At 53.5% G+C, this 16,903-nt stretch overlaps 1 protein-coding gene across 8 annotated transcripts in view; it reads left to right on the forward strand.

Annotated features, from left to right (window-relative positions):
* Positions 1-272: 272 nt before the first annotated feature.
* TLE3 (TLE family member 3, transcriptional corepressor) overlaps positions 273-16,903 on the forward strand; it is a 48,932-nt gene continuing 32,301 nt past the window's right edge. For 4 of the 8 annotated variants that reach the window (XM_086319015.1, XM_086319017.1, XM_086319016.1 and 1 more), the window contains exons 1-4: positions 273-1,476; positions 2,057-2,157; positions 2,691-2,754; positions 3,696-3,740. In XM_086319015.1, coding sequence (XP_086175141.1) covers positions 1,453-1,476; positions 2,057-2,157; positions 2,691-2,754; positions 3,696-3,740 — 234 coding nt within the window. In that variant the 5' untranslated portion in view covers positions 273-1,452. The remainder of the gene's footprint in view (positions 1,477-2,056; positions 2,158-2,690; positions 2,755-3,695; positions 3,741-16,903) is intronic. The other 4 variants (XM_086319010.1, XM_086319012.1, XM_086319011.1 and 1 more) reach the window with 1 other exon arrangement.

Here is a 16,903-nt window from a genome sequence, read left to right on the forward strand (position 1 = left end):
TCCTCTTTTCCCCTCCCGCCAAATGATTATTTGCTAGTATATCGTGGGAAAAAAAAAAAAGAAGAAGAGGGGGGGAAAAAAACCCCAGCAGCCCTGGACTATAATATATATCTATTTATTATATGTCTTTCGGTTAATTCCTGATCTGAGGAGCGCTGTTTTTCACTCCCATGCGAAAGTCACCAGCGGGTAGGGCCTGATTGCTACTTTTCATGCATAGTTTTAGACACAAGAGGGCATTGTGACGTTGCGCCCGGCGGCGCCCAGTCGCAGGCCGAGTCCGGCTGCCCCACGTGGGGGCCCCGAGCTCCCATTGGCCAGCGCTGGGCGAAGCTGCCACATTATTTTGTTACTTTTCAGTCCCTATTTGGAACTGCTCTCGCGGCAGTTCAGACCTCGTGCTCGTCCCACTCGCCTGTCTGTGTGTGGTATCCGCAGGTTCGGGGTACTTTTTTGGTGTGTGTGTGTGTGTGTGTGTGTGTGTGCGTGCGCGCGCGCGTTGGGTGTGTGTTGGGGGTGGGGGGGAGTGTCGGGGCGCGGAGAGGAGAGCCGGGCCGAGGCGAAGGAAGGAAGCCGCAGAGCTCCCGGGTCTCGAGCTGCGTCTCCCCTCCAGCGCTCTTCTGCCTGCGCGCTCCGAGGCGGCGGTGGCGGCACCGAGCGCTCCTCGCTGGGGACTCGGCGCTCGAACTGGGAGCAGCGAGGACACCCTTGCGGCGGCTTCTAGTGCCTACTGGAGTTAGAATGCCAGGGCGGTTGATTCCCACCCACTGAACCCGGAGTTTCCTCCTCGGCCCTGGGAAGGGCTTGCAGTGGCGGCGGCGGCGGCGGCGGCGGCAGTAGCAGACGGAACAGCAGGCTTTCCTCTCCGAGGGGGGGCGTCGAAGCGCCAGCGCCGGGCTCCCGCCCTCACCCTCCGGCGCTCCTGCGGCCCCAAGCCGCCACCTCGGTGCCTGCCTCCTTCCTCTTCTCGCCGAGAGCCGCCCCTGGGATCGGACCCGTGCGCCCCGGATGCTGGGGCTGCCCTGGCGCGCCCCCACTCCCGGCGCGACGCGCTGAGTGAACCGGAGGGCGCCCGCGCTTGCCCCAAGAGGGGCCCCCAGAGTCGGGACCCCGCGCCGGACCCGCCGGGGAGACGACGATGTCCGCGCAGTCCCCGGCTCTGACGCGCTCCACGCAGCGGGGGGAAGGCGGCCGGCCGCAGCTCGCGGAGCCCTAGGTGCACAAAGCCCGCGCCCGCCGACGACTTTGCCGCCTGCTCCTCGGCTCTTTGTCTCCGCTTGGTGCGGGCGCCGGACTCTGGGATTTCGGTGCGAGATCGGGCTGGGGGGGCCGGGGGCGAGCTCTCGGTTTCCCGGCCGCCCCCCGCTCGGGTTTGGCTCCCCCCTCCCCCACACCTCCCCGGCCCGGGCTCTCTGCGCTTCCACGCTCTCGGAATCACGACCCCTCCCTGCCATGTATCCGCAAGGCAGACATCCGGTGAGTAATTGCAACTCGGTTTATTTAAGCATCTATCATGGCAGGGTAAACGAGGCAGTTTATCTGGCACCTCCATTTTGCTTGTTGCTACCTTTATGGTATGTGTGTGTGTGTGCGTGCGTGTGTGTGTGTGTGTGTGTGTGTGTGTGCGCGCGCGCGCGCGCTCACACAAAGGATGGGGATGGGGGGGCGCCGTAGAGAGAGGAGGTTAATTCCGCCCTAATGGCGTGAGGGGCTCCCAGTGTTCCTGGGGAACTGTTTGTTTTCATGCTGTCTCCCGCCCCCTCACCTAAGTCTCCCAACTCATTCGTTGTGTCTCCTCTGTCCCCGTCTTACTTGGGAATAGGAGCCCCTTCGTAAAAGGGATAGGAGCCCCGCGGCCGAGAGGGAGAGATTAGGGCGCCCCCCTCCCCGTCAGGGACCGGAGAAACTTGTTGGGAAGGTTCTGGGCTTTGTGGGAGGCCCCTTTGGCAGAGGTGGGGGCGGGGGGAGACCGGGGAAAGCCGCTGAGGGGCCTGGGCAGCTTGGAGCCGGGTCTGACGCCCCCGCCCCTCCCCTGTCTTGTCCTGGCCGGCTTCAGGCTCCCCATCAACCAGGGCAGCCAGGATTTAAATTCACGGTGGCTGAGTCTTGTGACAGGATCAAAGACGAATTCCAGTTCCTTCAAGCTCAATATCACAGGTAAGGCCTGTGGGGGCCGCCCCGGGGCTGGCAGGGCGGGGGCATCCCCGCCGCGGCTCCTGCCACCACCCCTCGGGGACTGAGCGGGCTCTCGACCCCGGGGCGGCGGGGCAGCCCGGGCCTCCTCCTTTTGTTTCCCCTTTCCGAGCGCGGCGCCTTAACCCTTTGCTGCCGGCAGCCTCTCGGCTCCCCGTGCCGCTCCGGGGGTGAGGGAAGTTGAGGGATCCGGGCGCGAGCCGGCTCGCTCCGGGTTCTGGGGGTCGCGAGTCAACGTCAGGGTCCCGGCCCCCACCCCACCCCGAGCCCGGGATAAGTTCATTCGTTCGGCCGCGGGAAGTTTCAAGTTGTTACACTCCCCCTCCCTGTGTCGGGGACCCACGTCCCCCTCCGCCCGAGGCTGCGGGATGAGGGGAGTACCCCCGGGGGTGGGTGTCAGGAAAGTGGCCAAGTGGCTCTGAGACGCCCTAGGGTTTGGGGTCCCAGAGGAGGCTGTGCAGGCCCCAGGCCTGAGCCGGCTCCTCCTGCCCTCGTAGCCTCAAAGTGGAGTACGACAAGCTGGCGAACGAGAAGACGGAGATGCAGCGCCATTATGTGATGGTGAGAGGCGGCTGGGACTCGGCCAGGGTTGCGGGGGCCTGGGGAGCCCTGCCCAGCCTCCGCGGGGCGGCCCCCGCAGCGGGTGTAGTCCGGGTGTGCCATCCGACCCTTTTTCACCAGCCTCTGTCAGCCTGGGCCACTTGGAGGAGGGTGGGTGAGAGGAGGGGCAGAAAGAGAAACCCAACCCCTCTCCCTGTACACTACCTTTGTGCGCCTTTGATTTGTGTTCTGAAGGTTTCCCTGAGGGCTGGTTGTCCTGTCTCGGGGTTGGATAAAAGTCGTTCTTAGAGACCTCCTGGGAGTGTGTAGAAACTTCTCTGCTCTGCAGCCCTGGGATTTAGCCAGAGTGGGGCATAAGACCTCTCCCCTTCCCTCTCTCTCCCCAGGGGTTCCTGAGAGTGGAGGAGCCTTTTGCCTCCACCCTCACTCAGGGATCACCCCACTGAGAATCTCATGGACCCTGGGGCAGTGTGTAGACGTGTCCTCCCTTTTCCCAGTGTCTCTTCCAGCAAGTTTTAATCTTCTGATGGTGAGGAGGGCACTGGAGGTCCATATGTGGGACTCCCTGCACTGCTGTCCACATAAGAGACCTTGGACACATTGCTAAAGAACTCTGATAGGGCAAGCGGCCCCAGTGTTCACAGGATTGATTCCCTGTTGAACCCGAACGTTGTATAAACAGGATATATGGCACAGGCAGGGCTGGTGGGAGGGAGGGCCCAACTCTTCTTACACATAGGGTATTATTGCACATAGGGTATTCTGTAAGATGAGAACAACACTCCTGAGTCCTTCATCTCTTCAGCCCCTTTGTTAGCTGGCTTTGGGGTTTGACTTAAACTTCTTTAGCAAATGTATCCTAAAAGTACCATTTGGCCAAAGCCGATTCTGGAACACAGATTTTGGTGTTGTGAGTTAACGGCAGTTCTTTTTACTTTTAGTACTACGAGATGTCCTACGGTTTGAACATTGAGATGCACAAGCAGGTAAGTGCTTTAGGATATGTATCTAATTACAGATCCAGCTCTTGACAGGCAGGGTCTGAGGCTTGGTTGAGTTCTCAGACATGTTGAGCTTTTAGCAATCCGAGCTTATGAAGTTTGTCCTGGTCTTGGATCTTGGTGGAGGGGTAAGGAGCAAAAGGCAAGTTGCCCGTTCAGGATCCGCTTTACAAACTCCTGTAACCCAGAGGTGGCTGGCTGCTTTAATCTGTTTTAATGTAAAATTTACAAAAGGAAGGGCAGGAGGGTGTATGTGTGTGTGTGTGTGTTTGTATGTGCATGCGTGTGTGTGTGCGCATGTGCAAAAATGTGATGTTCTACCTTGATAAGATTAAACTTCAAGAGTCTTAAAAGCCAGGCTGAGCTGTCAAAATTTAAGGGAACAGGCTACCTACCGCTTAAAAATATAAATCCAGGATGAGTTACAGCCCCGTACCTTACGTATATGAGGCAACTTTCTCATCTCCATCGTAATGTAAAGGCTGCCTCGGTCATTCCCATTTTCCAGGGGGAAGCTGAGAGGTGAAGTAACAAGCCCAGGGGCAGCCTAGCTAGGACTTCTGAGATGGCTGGGGGTTGAGCTCAGCTTTGAAATCCTGAAGTCAAACCAGTTTAGCTGGTGTGTGATGGATATGTAAACTACCCTGTATCGTCACTCTTCTAATAACAGTATACCTCAAACTGGGCAAATACAAACACCTTTATCTCAGTGCATATCAGTAACTCTGTCCTGGGCGCTGGGCAGGGCTGTGGGAGAGGCCTGTTTGTATATTTGTATTCCGAGGAGAGGCCGCCTATAGTTTGGCTTGGCCAGCGATTAGCGTTGACTTGGCATGGAGAAATGGCGCGGGCCGGTGGTTCTTTTTAACAATTGGTGTTCTTGAAATCTCAGAAGGCTGTTGACTCATTCTAGCCTTTGGTGACCGTGACTTGAATGGATTTTCTGCTCTAAATGAACAGTGGTTTACAAGGTTTAAATTTTGCTCTTTAAGAGGGCAGGACCCAGGGCAGGTGAGAAGGGCAGGTGACCTCTGGAATGCTTGTAGATTCCTGCCTGCCCGCTCCAGTGGTTTCACAGAGAGCCTTTGGAATCCAGGTTCCTTCCCCCTTCTGGAGGGAACCCCAGTGTTGGGTGAAGGGCAGCCAGAAAGGGGCCTGATTTTGTTGAGGAATGTGGGGAGGCAGTCAGGGATTAGCTTTTTAGGGAGACACGGGAAAAGGCTACCAGGCTTTTACTTCTTGACCCACAAGAATCATAAACAGACACCAGTTTGTAAGTAAAGATGTTTGCCCCCGGGAGTATGGGCTAGAGACTGCCTAACTTGAAGTGGAACTGGCTGGATCTGACTGGTCCATTAAGAATGTGTGAAGTGAAACGGGGGTCCCAGGTGTTCGAGGACTTTGGGCTGTTATGCAAGATGCCACCGCCTCCCATTCTCCAACCCTCTTTTTTTGTCCTCAGTGCTTGGTATCTTGGGTGTGTTTAGAGAGGGTAATTGCACCCAGGTTTAAAATTTATAGCAGCCGTTCTTCTAAAAGCTTCGTAATTAAGGTGTAATATGTCGTTGCATGTTGAGGTCTGCATGGGTGGTGTTCCCTGTGTCTGTAAGTGGATGGTTCTTTGGCACAAAGAATCCACCTTGGCTGTTGGAGCGAAGCTGCTCCTGGAGTCCTGGGCCACTCTGAACCCAGGAAGAGTTATTCACCTTCCTAGTGCATTCAGTGGTGGGGTTTACATAAGAAGCAGCTGTGTGCATCTGGGGCTTCTGGCCCGTCCCCAGACCCTGGGTTCTTAGGAGGAGAATGCCTGAGGTTTGGCGACATGATCTCATTTAATCCTCTGAGCTGTCAGAGGGAGATAGATGTCTTATTTGCCCCCTTTTTATAGGCGAGGATACCGAGGCTTTAGGGAAGCCAGGAGGGCAGAGGTGGGACTTAAACGTGGGCCTCTGGCTTCCAGACCGAGCACTTTACCTTGTTTGCCACTCACCTTTGCCTTGGAGCCTCAGCTCCCACTTGCTTCCCAGCAGGACTGTCTGTGCTCTGAGCACAGTGCCTTTGCTGGATTTACAGCAACCTCTGAGTTGGGTGAAATCGCCCTGTGGCTGTGTAGGAACAAAGAGGCAAGGAGGTGAAGAAACCCTGCACTAAGAAATGCAGTCCTGACCTCCTGGGGCTGGCCACCTCCCTAGGCTTGCTAGGGTTCTGCAGAAGAAAACCGGCCACTAATTGTAGTGTGGGTCTTGGGTGCATTTGGCGGATGGTGGTTAGGCCTGAGCAAACAAGTTTATCAGCTGACCTGTTTAGCGGTTGACTGGTGTTTTATCTGCACACACAATCAAGTGACTGGAGTGCTTGAATTATTCATGCAGTGTCCTGCCCTCTAGACTTGACTGTTCGTGTGATTACATCTGCCTGGAACAAACAGGCTGGATTCTTCATCTTGAAGCTCAGGGGTGGGGGTGGGGACTGTCTGTACTTTTATATAATAGATGATCTCCAGAGCTAGCACCTTGGGAAGTGTGGCAGCCCTCAGCCAGCTCACACACACATGCACACATACACACATGCGTGCACACACGCACCCCTCTTACCAACACCACCACATATTTTTTTTCAAAAGCCCTTCTTTGCTGGCTCAATGGGAAATGCCTGTTAGTTCGGAACCTCAGGTTCTGCCAGACGGGCCTGAGTATTGACAGAGGGCAGCTGATGAGGTACGTGCAGCCAGTCTTTATTTTACTGAGAGGTTACACTTACTGTGGCTGGTTCCTTTCCTGGCCGTTTCTCTGTCTCCCTCTGTGTTCTTTCTCCAAGCTGTCGAATGAATCCCAGAGAACACAGTCGATGGTTTCTCCTCCCCTTCTTGGTTTCCCTCCCTAATTGTGGCAAAGCAGAGATTACAGAATCATGGGCCTGGCCTGAGATTTCAAGAGGTCACCCACCTCCTCCAAGCCTCTGCTTCTAGGCAGGATGTCAAGGGTGATTCAGCAAGGCCAGGGAGGTGATGATGGCTGGCCAGCTCATCAGTTCCCATCTTGTTCCCACAGAGGCTGACACTCTCCAGTGTCAGCCACAAATCACAAAGCCAGCGTAGAAACAGGCATTCCAGAGCGATTGTAGTGCATAGGGTTTGAGGCACTGATGCTCTGAAAAGCTGGGCCAGGCTGCCTCTTCACCCCTTGCTGGTGATCACTGAGGTTTTGGAAGAACACTGGAGGCCTATTGATTTGGGGAATGTGTCATGCCCCCACTTTCCCATCACCAAGCAGCCCTTCCTCTGACCTTCTGTTCTAACTGGGAGAGCCCTTTGGCTTCTACTGCACACCTTTCAAGGTCCAGATGAAGGAACTAAGGCCCAGGCAGGGGGAGCTGAGGTTTCCAGATCCATCCAGTCCAGTAAGTTACCAGAGGAGCTGCTGTTGCCGCTTTTCCTCCCGACCCAGCTCTCTTAGCAAAACTCAAGAAATGGAGAGTGCTCGTGTATTAACTAATAGCACTCTGTGTCTTTAATTACCATTGCTGCTTTCTGCATTATTATCTCAGGAGGTTAAGGCTACAGACCTGGCGACACCGAAGTCCAAAGTCCCCCATTTCGGGTTGTATAACCATATCAGCTGAATCTCTCTGCCTGCCCAGGGTCCTCTTCTGAACCGCCAGCTATTTGCACAACTAATGATTCATTGCGCCTGGTAATAAACACAATGTATAACTAGCAATCCCGGAGATAAGGTTCACAGGTAGGGTAAGGTGATAGAACCTGTGAATCTTGCACCTGAGGATGGGTATGGCCATGGGGGTGGCCATGGACATGGCTGAAAAGGAAGATGGAACATTTTCATTTATTACTTCCCCTCTCTGGGCCCTCACACCCACATAAAAAGGGGCTTGGGCTGGAAGACCTTCAGGCATAACATCTTGAAGTTCTGTGGCCACTGTAAAGGTGTGAGGAGCGAGAGGGGACCAGCAAGTGATGAAGTTACCAAAACCCTGCCCAGGAGTCGAGTCAGTCTGGGTAGGGAGAAGCTGGGACACTCAAATTGAAGGGGATGTATTTCTTCATACTAGGGCAGTCCCTGTTTTTGTGGCATCTGAATTGAGCTAAGAAAAAATACCTTTGAGTATCATTTATTTTGGTCAGAATACCGGGATCCGGGAACCCCTCTAAAGCCTCAGTTTCCTTCTGGTGTTTTTGCCTTGTTGCTCTTCTCCAGAGCTGTCTCTGCTCTCATTCTCTTCGGCAGTGGAGGAGGGTATCTGCCTCGCTCCACTTTGGGGTCCACCAAGTTGAAAGCTCCCTTCACCTTGTCCTGACCACCTAGGAAGAATCTGCCCCCTGGACCCTCAAGGCTGCCGTCCATTCCAGCCTTCTCTGGACCCCATTGCTTCTTGTTTATGGAGCTGTCAGAGTGAGGGTCTGTGTGCTTTCTGGCTCTTTTCCTTCTTATCCACGCTATTATTGAAATGATCTGGGAGATGGGCACGTGGTCCCTACCGATCATGGGTACTGGTCCTGGGTGGGGACCTTATTGAAGACTCTTCATGAATCCTGCCGGACCAGGAGCTCCTGGAGGGGCACAGAGCTCCTCTTTCTGTCTGTGGCTTCCTCCTCCCCCTCGTACAGGAAGGCCTAGTCTGTGTCAGAGGTCCTTTTTTTCCTTTTTGTTGTTGAAGTCAGTCAAGGGAGGGATTCCCTTTTTCTTCCTGTGTGGGCAAGATGTTTTTCATCTTGTTTGTACAAAATCCTGGGATACCAGGGAAAGGTAGCCCAGGCCAGACCTCAGTGGGGTGTCCCACTGATCCGCATGCAGAAAGTCTCAGTGTCTGTGGGGAGCCCCTCTTTTGAGGTCTCCTGTGTGTGCTTTGCACATAATAGGTGCTCAGTAAACACATTGCTTTTTCTTTGCTCAGGATTACTGTCAGAGGGTGGAATTCCCATTCCCCCAGCCTTGTGAGTAGGAGAGGGGGAGTTGCTCTTGCGGAGCTTCCTGCTACTTCCTCCTCTGGCTCAGCATCCAGTTTCTTCATCAGTCAAATGAGGGGGTTGGACTGATTCCCAAAACGGGTATTAGGGGCTTGGGATGTGCTGGGTGTGGGCTGGGGCTGGTTTCACAGACACCCTTCCCTCCTCAGGGGGAGTTGGGCATCTAAATGAGTCATTGCAATGCAGTGAGGTAAGTGCTAACAGGGCCAGTGTCACGGGAGGAGCACCCTGGGACAGAGCTGCTCATTCTTCCTGGGAAAGGGGAGTCAGGTCAGAGAAGACTACACCAGCGAAGACTACACCGAAGGGCTGTTACCTGAGCCGAGTCTTAAAACGAGGGTTCATTAGGCAGGCGCCCCCGGAGGCTCCTCTGGGGTGGCAGCAGCCCTTGGAAACACGGGGCTATGTGTCCCGGAAGCCACAAGTCCACAAGTCTTGGGAACTGGCAGTGGCGGGGGAGGGGAGGAGGGCCTCCACTTGGGGTGGGAGGCGAGGTGGTGACATGTTGCAGCGAAGTGATCTCCAAGGCCTCTCGGCTCTCACACTCGCTGCTCTGTGGCTCCTCCGTCCCCAGATGGCTCTCTAAGGCTGGCCCGCGTCCATCTGCCGGGCTGGGGGGTGGGGTGGGGGCCGCTCTCTGCAGTCTGTCTCCCTCCCCTGCTGGCTACCCCACCATCATCTGCTGGTTTGAACTTTATCCCCCAAAGTGGCATTGTCTTCTCGCTCATATTGGTAATTCTGTAATGACTGGTTATGACCCGCCCCCTCCCCCATATTTAATTCTCATCAGCCCAGCTCTCCACTTTGCTATTAATGATAGCAAGCCAGCAAAATAGCTTTCAACATGCCATTGACAGTCTGGTTTAAGAGAGCACTTGAAGTAGTGCTAGACAGCTGAAAGCACCCATAATTGTGTACCAGAGTGAGAACTGCACGCTCAAGGGCCTTGTTTTTATATGCTTAAAGGGACAATATCTTGTTTTCAACAAATGCTCTCTGAGACTCACAGCCAAGATGCGCTCTCTCCCCTTCTCTCTTTGCTTTTTTCCCTTGGCTTTTGTTTTTTTACCTCTTGCCTTTCAAAAGAAATGTTCCCTCTCAAGTTGAGGCTAAGGAGAAACTTAGGGAAGGGGGGATTTCCTGCCGCCACAGAAGTAAGGTCTGGGTACCATCCACTGCAGGCAGCCTGTGGGGTATGCGGTGGGGGTGGGGTGCCTCCCCTGAGGGTCTTCTGGAGGAGGTTACCGGGGGAGTTGCTGTTCTCCCCAGCAGTGATGTAGAGTTCTCCCGTGGGTAAGGATGTTGCCTGGTGAGCGTGAGGGTAGAGGGGGGCAGGCTTCCAAGATGTTACCTTGTCACCGTGGATGAGCAGGCAGAGACCACCTGAGGGAGAAAGGGGTCAGCCTTTGGGGAGTCAGATTAGAACCCTCTAAGCCCTTGAAAGCAGATTTTAGGAGGCCCTTCTGTACAGAGGTTCCTCTGAAAATCATGAGGATGAGTAGGGCAGGGACCTGCCTTCTGCAGGGGACGTTCATCCCAGCTTCGGGGATTAACAGGGGGACCCACTGACTCAGCTTTGAAGATTCTGCCCAAGAACAAATACCTCCCTCCACTTCACCCCACGACATCATGACTTTAATGGTGCAATATCTTTTTGAGAAGGGGTTCCCTTCACTGCTGTAGCCAAAACCTTCCCTGACCCAGTACAGGGTGAAGGAAGAACAAAGTTCCTAGCAGTGGGGCTGAGATGACCGGGGAGCCCTGTTGGGGTTGAGTCTGGCCTTGGCTCCTTAGAGGGGCCCCATTTTGTTCACCTGCCATGCGAGGGACACAGGTGGGATCCTGGGGCAGCTGCCGCCACCTCTAGACACTGCCAAGAGAAAGCCTTTATGAAGACAGAGTGAAAATTCTGATCTATAGTTAGAGACTATAATAATACAGGCTTTCACATTTGTGGAGCACTTGTTTGCAAAGCGGATAAGACATTTTTGTCTTAGAAACCTAAACTCACAGCCATGTGGGTCCAGGACAAACACACCAGGAGGAAAGCGTCAGAGCGTGTCAGGAAAGGCCTGGGGTGTGAAGATGACCTGTATGCTCAGGGTGCCACCAGGCTGTGTTCCTAAACTGGGGCTGGGGTGGGAGGGGAGCGTGTGGAGCAGCAGTGAGCTGTGAGCGCCTCGAGGGACAAGACCACTTTGTATCACAGAGGCTCCTGAGCCCGTCGTGGGTGCACAGTGTGCATTTTGTGGGGGACTCGGACTGTTGGGCTTCCATGGCGGCTCAGGCCAGGAAAAGAATCCGCCTGCAACACAGGAGACCCTGGTTAGATCCCTGGGTTAGAAAGGTCCCCTGGAGGAGGAAATGGCAACCCACTCCAGTATTCTTGCCTGGGAAATCCTGTGGCTAGAGAACGGGCCTGGTGGGCTATAGGGCTTCCCTGGTAGCTCAGTTGGTAAAGAATCTGCCTGCAGTGCAGGAGACCCTGCTTCGATTCCTGGGTACGGAGTATCCCCTGGAGAAGGGAATGGCTACCCACTCTCACATTCTGGTCTGGGGAATTCCATAGACTGTGTAGTCCATGGGGTTGCAAAGTTGGACATGACAGCAACTTTGACTTGATGGGCTGCAGTCCATGGGGTCGCCAAGAGTCAGGCATGACTTAGCGACTGAGCACGCACAAGCATGCACAGACCAGGACTGTTACATTCCAGTTTTTTTTTGGAGGGGCTCGCTGACCCTGTGTAACATCATTCTGGGAATGTTGCAGGCTTTCTCAGGTTACTGAGAGAGGCCTGTGGCTCCGAAAGTCGTGATTGTAGAAAGAAATATGTCATAAACCTGTATTTTAACGTGTCTTTAATAGGCTTAAGCTCTTCCCCCCCTCCTTTCACATGACAGGACAGTGTGAGGGGAAGAAAGGAGAGGGGTGAAGAACCAGATACTTGGGAAGGATAATAAAGCAGAGGTATGAGGGGATAAGGAATGGGGAAGAGCCAGGAAAGCATGCTGCATTTAGATTATAGGAGGACCTGAGCAGCAGGAAGCAAGGGTTAATGGCTTGGAGGTAACTTAGTCAATGATGCTTGTCATGCCTTAGCTATCTATATGGGCCTGGAGTTCCAAGTGCCAGGGCCTTATCTCATTGCCCTTTTAAATCCTTGATAACCATTGTTCACAGCTCTTCGACTTTTTTTTTTCTTTTAATTCCAAATGAGAGCTTCTTAGTTTGCACTGGAAGGCTGCGTCTTCCATCAAACGCGAGAGTTCTTTCCAACTCTTTGCAACAAGGGGCAGGGGAGGTGATTCTTCCTGCCTGGTCAGCTAGGGAGGCTTTCTTTGGTTTTAAACGCCTTCACCACCCACCCAGGTGAGGACGGTGTGATGAAGGGTTGGAGGAGGGGCCCCTACCCAGTCTCCCAGGGCTTCTTAAAGGAGAGCAGTTAACAGATCTGTTCTCCTCCTGGTTTGAAACTGAACATCCTGGCAGATGTTTGGGAATCAGTGGTGATATCTGCTGGGGAGGAGCAAGGCAGTTTAGCGTGGACTGGGGAACCAGGACAGGAGTCCGTCCTCCAGCTGGGGTGGGGCCGGGTACAGGCTCTGTCAGACTTCCTGCCCAGGAAGACGTCGGGCAGACTCACGGGCCTGGGAGAAGCTGTGTGCATCTGCTAAAGTCACTTCAGTCATGTCCAACTCTGTGTGGCCCTGTGGAGAAGCTGCAGGTGATACCACATGGTCTAGAGTGAGGGGCTGAATGGTCTGGTGGGAAGACAAACAGATGAGATGGGGCAGATGGAGGCGGTGAGCTGGCCAGGGCCTGATCGGTCAGTGGGTACTTTGGCATCTCCTTAAACCCTTCCTCTGAGAAGAGACAGGGACTCTTCCTCAGAGCTCCGTCACCCATGGAGAGTCTTGCTTGGCCTAAAAGCAGGAGTCCGAGGGCATGACTCTGGAGGGACTGAGGTCCAGGGACCCTGTCTCCCAGGGCCTCACACTTCATCCCAGGGAAACAGCTCTCCACGAAGCCAGCCAGAAATGAGGAGCATTAGAGCCCCAGAGAGGCACCTGCCCTTGCCAGGGTCCTCCCCCCTGTCGGCTTGCCTCTGGCCGTGTCACTTGGGAAGTGTGTGTGGCACCATGGAGCTCAGTCTGCAGGAATTCCTTAAGGTGGTGGCATGTGTGTGTGTGTGTGATCGTCTCTCTTAGCCTTTTTTTTTTTTTTTTAATTTATTTATTTGTGCTGGGACCTAGTTTTGGCCTGTGGGATCTAGGTCCCTCACCAGAGATGGAACTGAGGCTCCCTGCATTGGAGCTTGGAGTCTTAGCCACTGGACTACCAGGGAAATCCCTCTGTTAGCCATTTTTTGGTTTCTCATCTCTTACCTGATTCCTACCCACCCTTCTCAAAGGACCACCTTTCCCTGGCTCTCCCTCTCTGTCCCTTGGACCACATCCCTTTCTCAGTCCTCTGGTTTTGCAGGAATATTGGGCATTTCCCAGGCCTCCAGGTGATGCATCATTGATAAACCCTTTTTCACAAAGGTGCCAGTGGAATCAGAATTTCTTCATTAGAAGTCAGTTGGTTCTCAAAGGGGGAATCCTGGGAAGTTAGGGGCAAAGGACCAGGATCTGGGAGCTGGCCTGACCTGGTGGCTAAGAGACAGGCTTTGGAGTGAGACAAACTTAGGTTTGAGTCCTCAATCAGGGTCTACTGGCTGTGCAACTTGGCGGCCCGTTTGTCCTCTGTGAACTTGAATTTGTAACAGAGGTGATGAGGATGCCTGCCTCCCTTTAGAGCAGTGTTGTCTGATAGAACTTCCTGTAGTCATGGAAATGCCTGTATGGTGGCCACCAGCCCCATGGGGCTCTTGAGCCTTGGAATGTGTCTGTTGTGATCAAGGAACTGAGTGTCAAGTTGAACTTTAGTGAACATTCACTAGCCATGTGTGGCTGGAGGCATCATATATGGGCCTGTGCATTTATAGAGTGTTTTGAGGATGATGTGAGATGATGTATATTGAGTCCTCTGTGTGTGGGGAGATCTCACAAGGGCTTCTCAAAACAGGACAGTCCCCAAAGCTGCCAAGGCCTCAGAGAGCGAGGACCAGCTCCTTGGTGTTGCTGATGTTGTAAGACTTCCCAGAGCCCTTTCTCATTTGTGACTGGTTGGCTCCATCATGCCAGCCCTACTGTGTAGACACCTTAAGCCCCACCTCACAGTAGGAACACGGATGTTTCAAGAGTTTAAGTGGCTGGATTGCGGTCTTACGGTAGACTAGGGGTGGGTTCAGAAGTGAGAACTAGGCTTGTTTCATTTGGACCAATGATCTTTATCCAGAGGCCACATCAAGGTGTGGTCTTTTGTGGTCTGCCCACTGGCCCACCTCCAGACCCACCTGTGCGTCAGGGCTTCAGTTCCAGTGCTGGGAAGTCCTCAGAGATTTTAAGAATTCAGTGAAATGTAAGTGTCAGTGATGCATAGACCAGGGTTTCCCACCCTGGCCGTGTTGGCATTTGGGGCCGGATAATTCTTCGTGGTGGGGTTGCCCTGGGGTGTTTAGCAGCATTGCTCTACCTCCTAATTCCAGTGGCACCACTTCAGTTGTGACACCCCAAAATGTCCCCGGGGGAGCCAAAGCTGCTGTGCTTGAGAACCCATGATGGAGGAGGAGGAAGTCTGGCTCTAGGGCCACTGCCTTGCTGTGTGACCTTGGGCAGCCAGGCCCTCTCTGGGCTTTGTTTTCTTCATCTGTGAAATGAGACGGTGAATGTGCTGGTGGTTTGGGAGGAGGCCAGCCTGAGAGCGAGCCGATGATATAAACAAGTTCTTAAATACCTGATCTTGATTTTTAAGGCCTATGAAATGCCACCACTTCTGCCATCTTTGTCTGGGGAAGCGAGGCCCCTCTGACACTTTTAAACTAGGAAAAGGACGTGCTCTTGGGTTTTGAACTTGGTGGTGAGGGTAAAATGGGGCTGTTTCTGCCCACGGTCAGTCTGTTAAGGAATACTCTGACATCCTGCTTTCCCCTTCCTGCCCCCCAGGTTTCCCAGAGAGCCCCATCCTTAAAATTCATAGCCAATAGCCAATGCTTCATTTGTAGCACTGACCTTACAGGGAGACCCCCAAAATTTAACGAGCTGCCTCTGCAAGGGTAATGTGACTTTTACAGCCTGTTGAGGGGCAAAGGGAGATTTGCATAATGTTCCAAGGGGGATTAGGTGGCTGGGGGTTGCCATGGCAACCCCACAGGGATGAATTGAGAATTTTTCCTCCTGGCAGGAGTTGGCCAATGGAGTCTGGGAAGGTGGGGGAGGGAGGCTGGGGGTTATCTGAGGGGAGGGAGGGAGAGATGGGGAGGGGAGGGAGAGATGGGGAGGGGGTTGGTGGGTTGGTCGGTTGGTCGTGCCTGGGATGAATGGACAGTGTTGGGAGAAGCTGTAATTTGAAAAGACTTTCCCTGTTCATCTACACAAGCAGGCTCTTTGAGGACCATTCCCTGGAGTGGGGGTGGGAGGCAGGCAGAGTTTAATGTGTTTTAGAAACCAAGAAATTAAAGTGAACAAATATTTAAAGATTATTGGATCTTGTTAACAGGAAGCCCGGTGGATGGAAACTGAGAGTCTGAGAAATGAAAGCCTTAGAGGCAGAGAGGGACTTGGCTGTCAGATTTCCAGGTCCCTCCCATGGAGTGGTGTCCACCCCCGTGTGTCTGTAGGGTTGGAGTTGAATGCTGTCCAGGACAGGGTACTCACTTGCATACAGCACTGAATTTGGTTTTGAGAGCACTGACTATTATCCTGAACCCAAATCTGCCTCATTTATGCAATGGAAGCTGAGGTCCTAGCACAGGACACACCTGGGGCAGGCATGCAGGTCTCTGGACATTGCATCGCCAGCTCTTTCCAGGGTTAGTGGCCTAGACACTAACTCTGTCCCTTCCACCCCCCGCCACCCACCACCCCGCACCACTCCCTCACTTCCTCACTTAGCATCACCATTCCCAATTCCCTTCCTCCCTGGACTCTTGGCAGAAAATGTCTAAGGTTTCTGGTGAGCACAGAAAAGGAAGGTGAGGCTCCTTTCAGCGGAGCATGTGGCAGGGTCACGTCACGCCTAGGCCCCCAGACTCCCTCGCCTTTCATCTGCCCTTGCCAGATGAGGGCTGCCATCCTTTCTCTGTGTGAAGGGCGTGGGGGCCAGTGTCAGAGGCCAGCCCCCGGCAGCGTCCCTGCCCTCCCCCAGGAGACAGATCCTCAGGGTCATGCCAGGGCTGGGCCTTTTCTTGTTCCAAGCCCTCCCGGCATAAAGAATTCAGCAGGCTTCCTCGGAAGCATAAATATTTAATGGCGTTGTAGTTATATATAATTTGATCAATATGTCAGTGCTAAAAGGGCCTTTAAGGAGGCTCACCTATCATTGAGTGATCTGTGATGTAAACCTCCCCGGCCCCTCCAGGAGCAGGGGTCATTATCTCCCTGGCTGCTAAGTGGGTCATTTATTCACCCCCTTCTTAAAGATACCGTGGAACTGTTCTCTTGTTGAGCCTGTACATGGTAGGGATGGAGTGGGGCCTGGGAGCCCCGCCCCAGCTTTTGCTGGAGGCCTCATCCCTCCCTGGACTTCCTTTTCTCTGGTGATAAAACACCCACTTATTTTATTTCCGTGCTCTCTGAGTTTGGTTCGAGGAGAAACTGCCTGGCAAGGAATTTCATCTTGTAGTCCAATAATCGAGGGCCTATCAATTTAGAATTGCCTAGGAAATGCAATGGGATATTTTAAGGTAAAATTGCTTGGATGCATTGTTCTGGAATCTTCTAATATTTGATTGCTGGGTGACTGTGGCACCTGGCCGCTGGCGCTTCCAAGGCCTTCTGCGCAGCCTCCAACCTCTCCCTCTGCCCTTGTGATGTTACTTCAAGGTGAGATAGACTAACTTTAAACACTCCAGGACATATGTCAGAGAGCTAGGTAAAACCCGATTCAAATTCAAGAACCTCAGAGCAGACTGAAGTGGCCACCTCAAACGTACATGCTTCAAGAGGTCCAGCCACCAGGGTGTGACTTTTCAGAGGTCACATGGCTTGTCAGACAGGGAGCTGGTGAGAAAGCCAGCATTCCACATGGCTTGGAATATAACTCAGGGTCTCACGTAGGTAT

This window comes from Bos grunniens, chromosome 10 (assembly GCF_055505025.1).
Source record: "Bos grunniens cultivar Pamir isolate PY7600 chromosome 10, Bosgru_T2T1.0, whole genome shotgun sequence".
Lineage (NCBI taxonomy): Eukaryota > Metazoa > Chordata > Mammalia > Artiodactyla > Bovidae > Bos > Bos grunniens.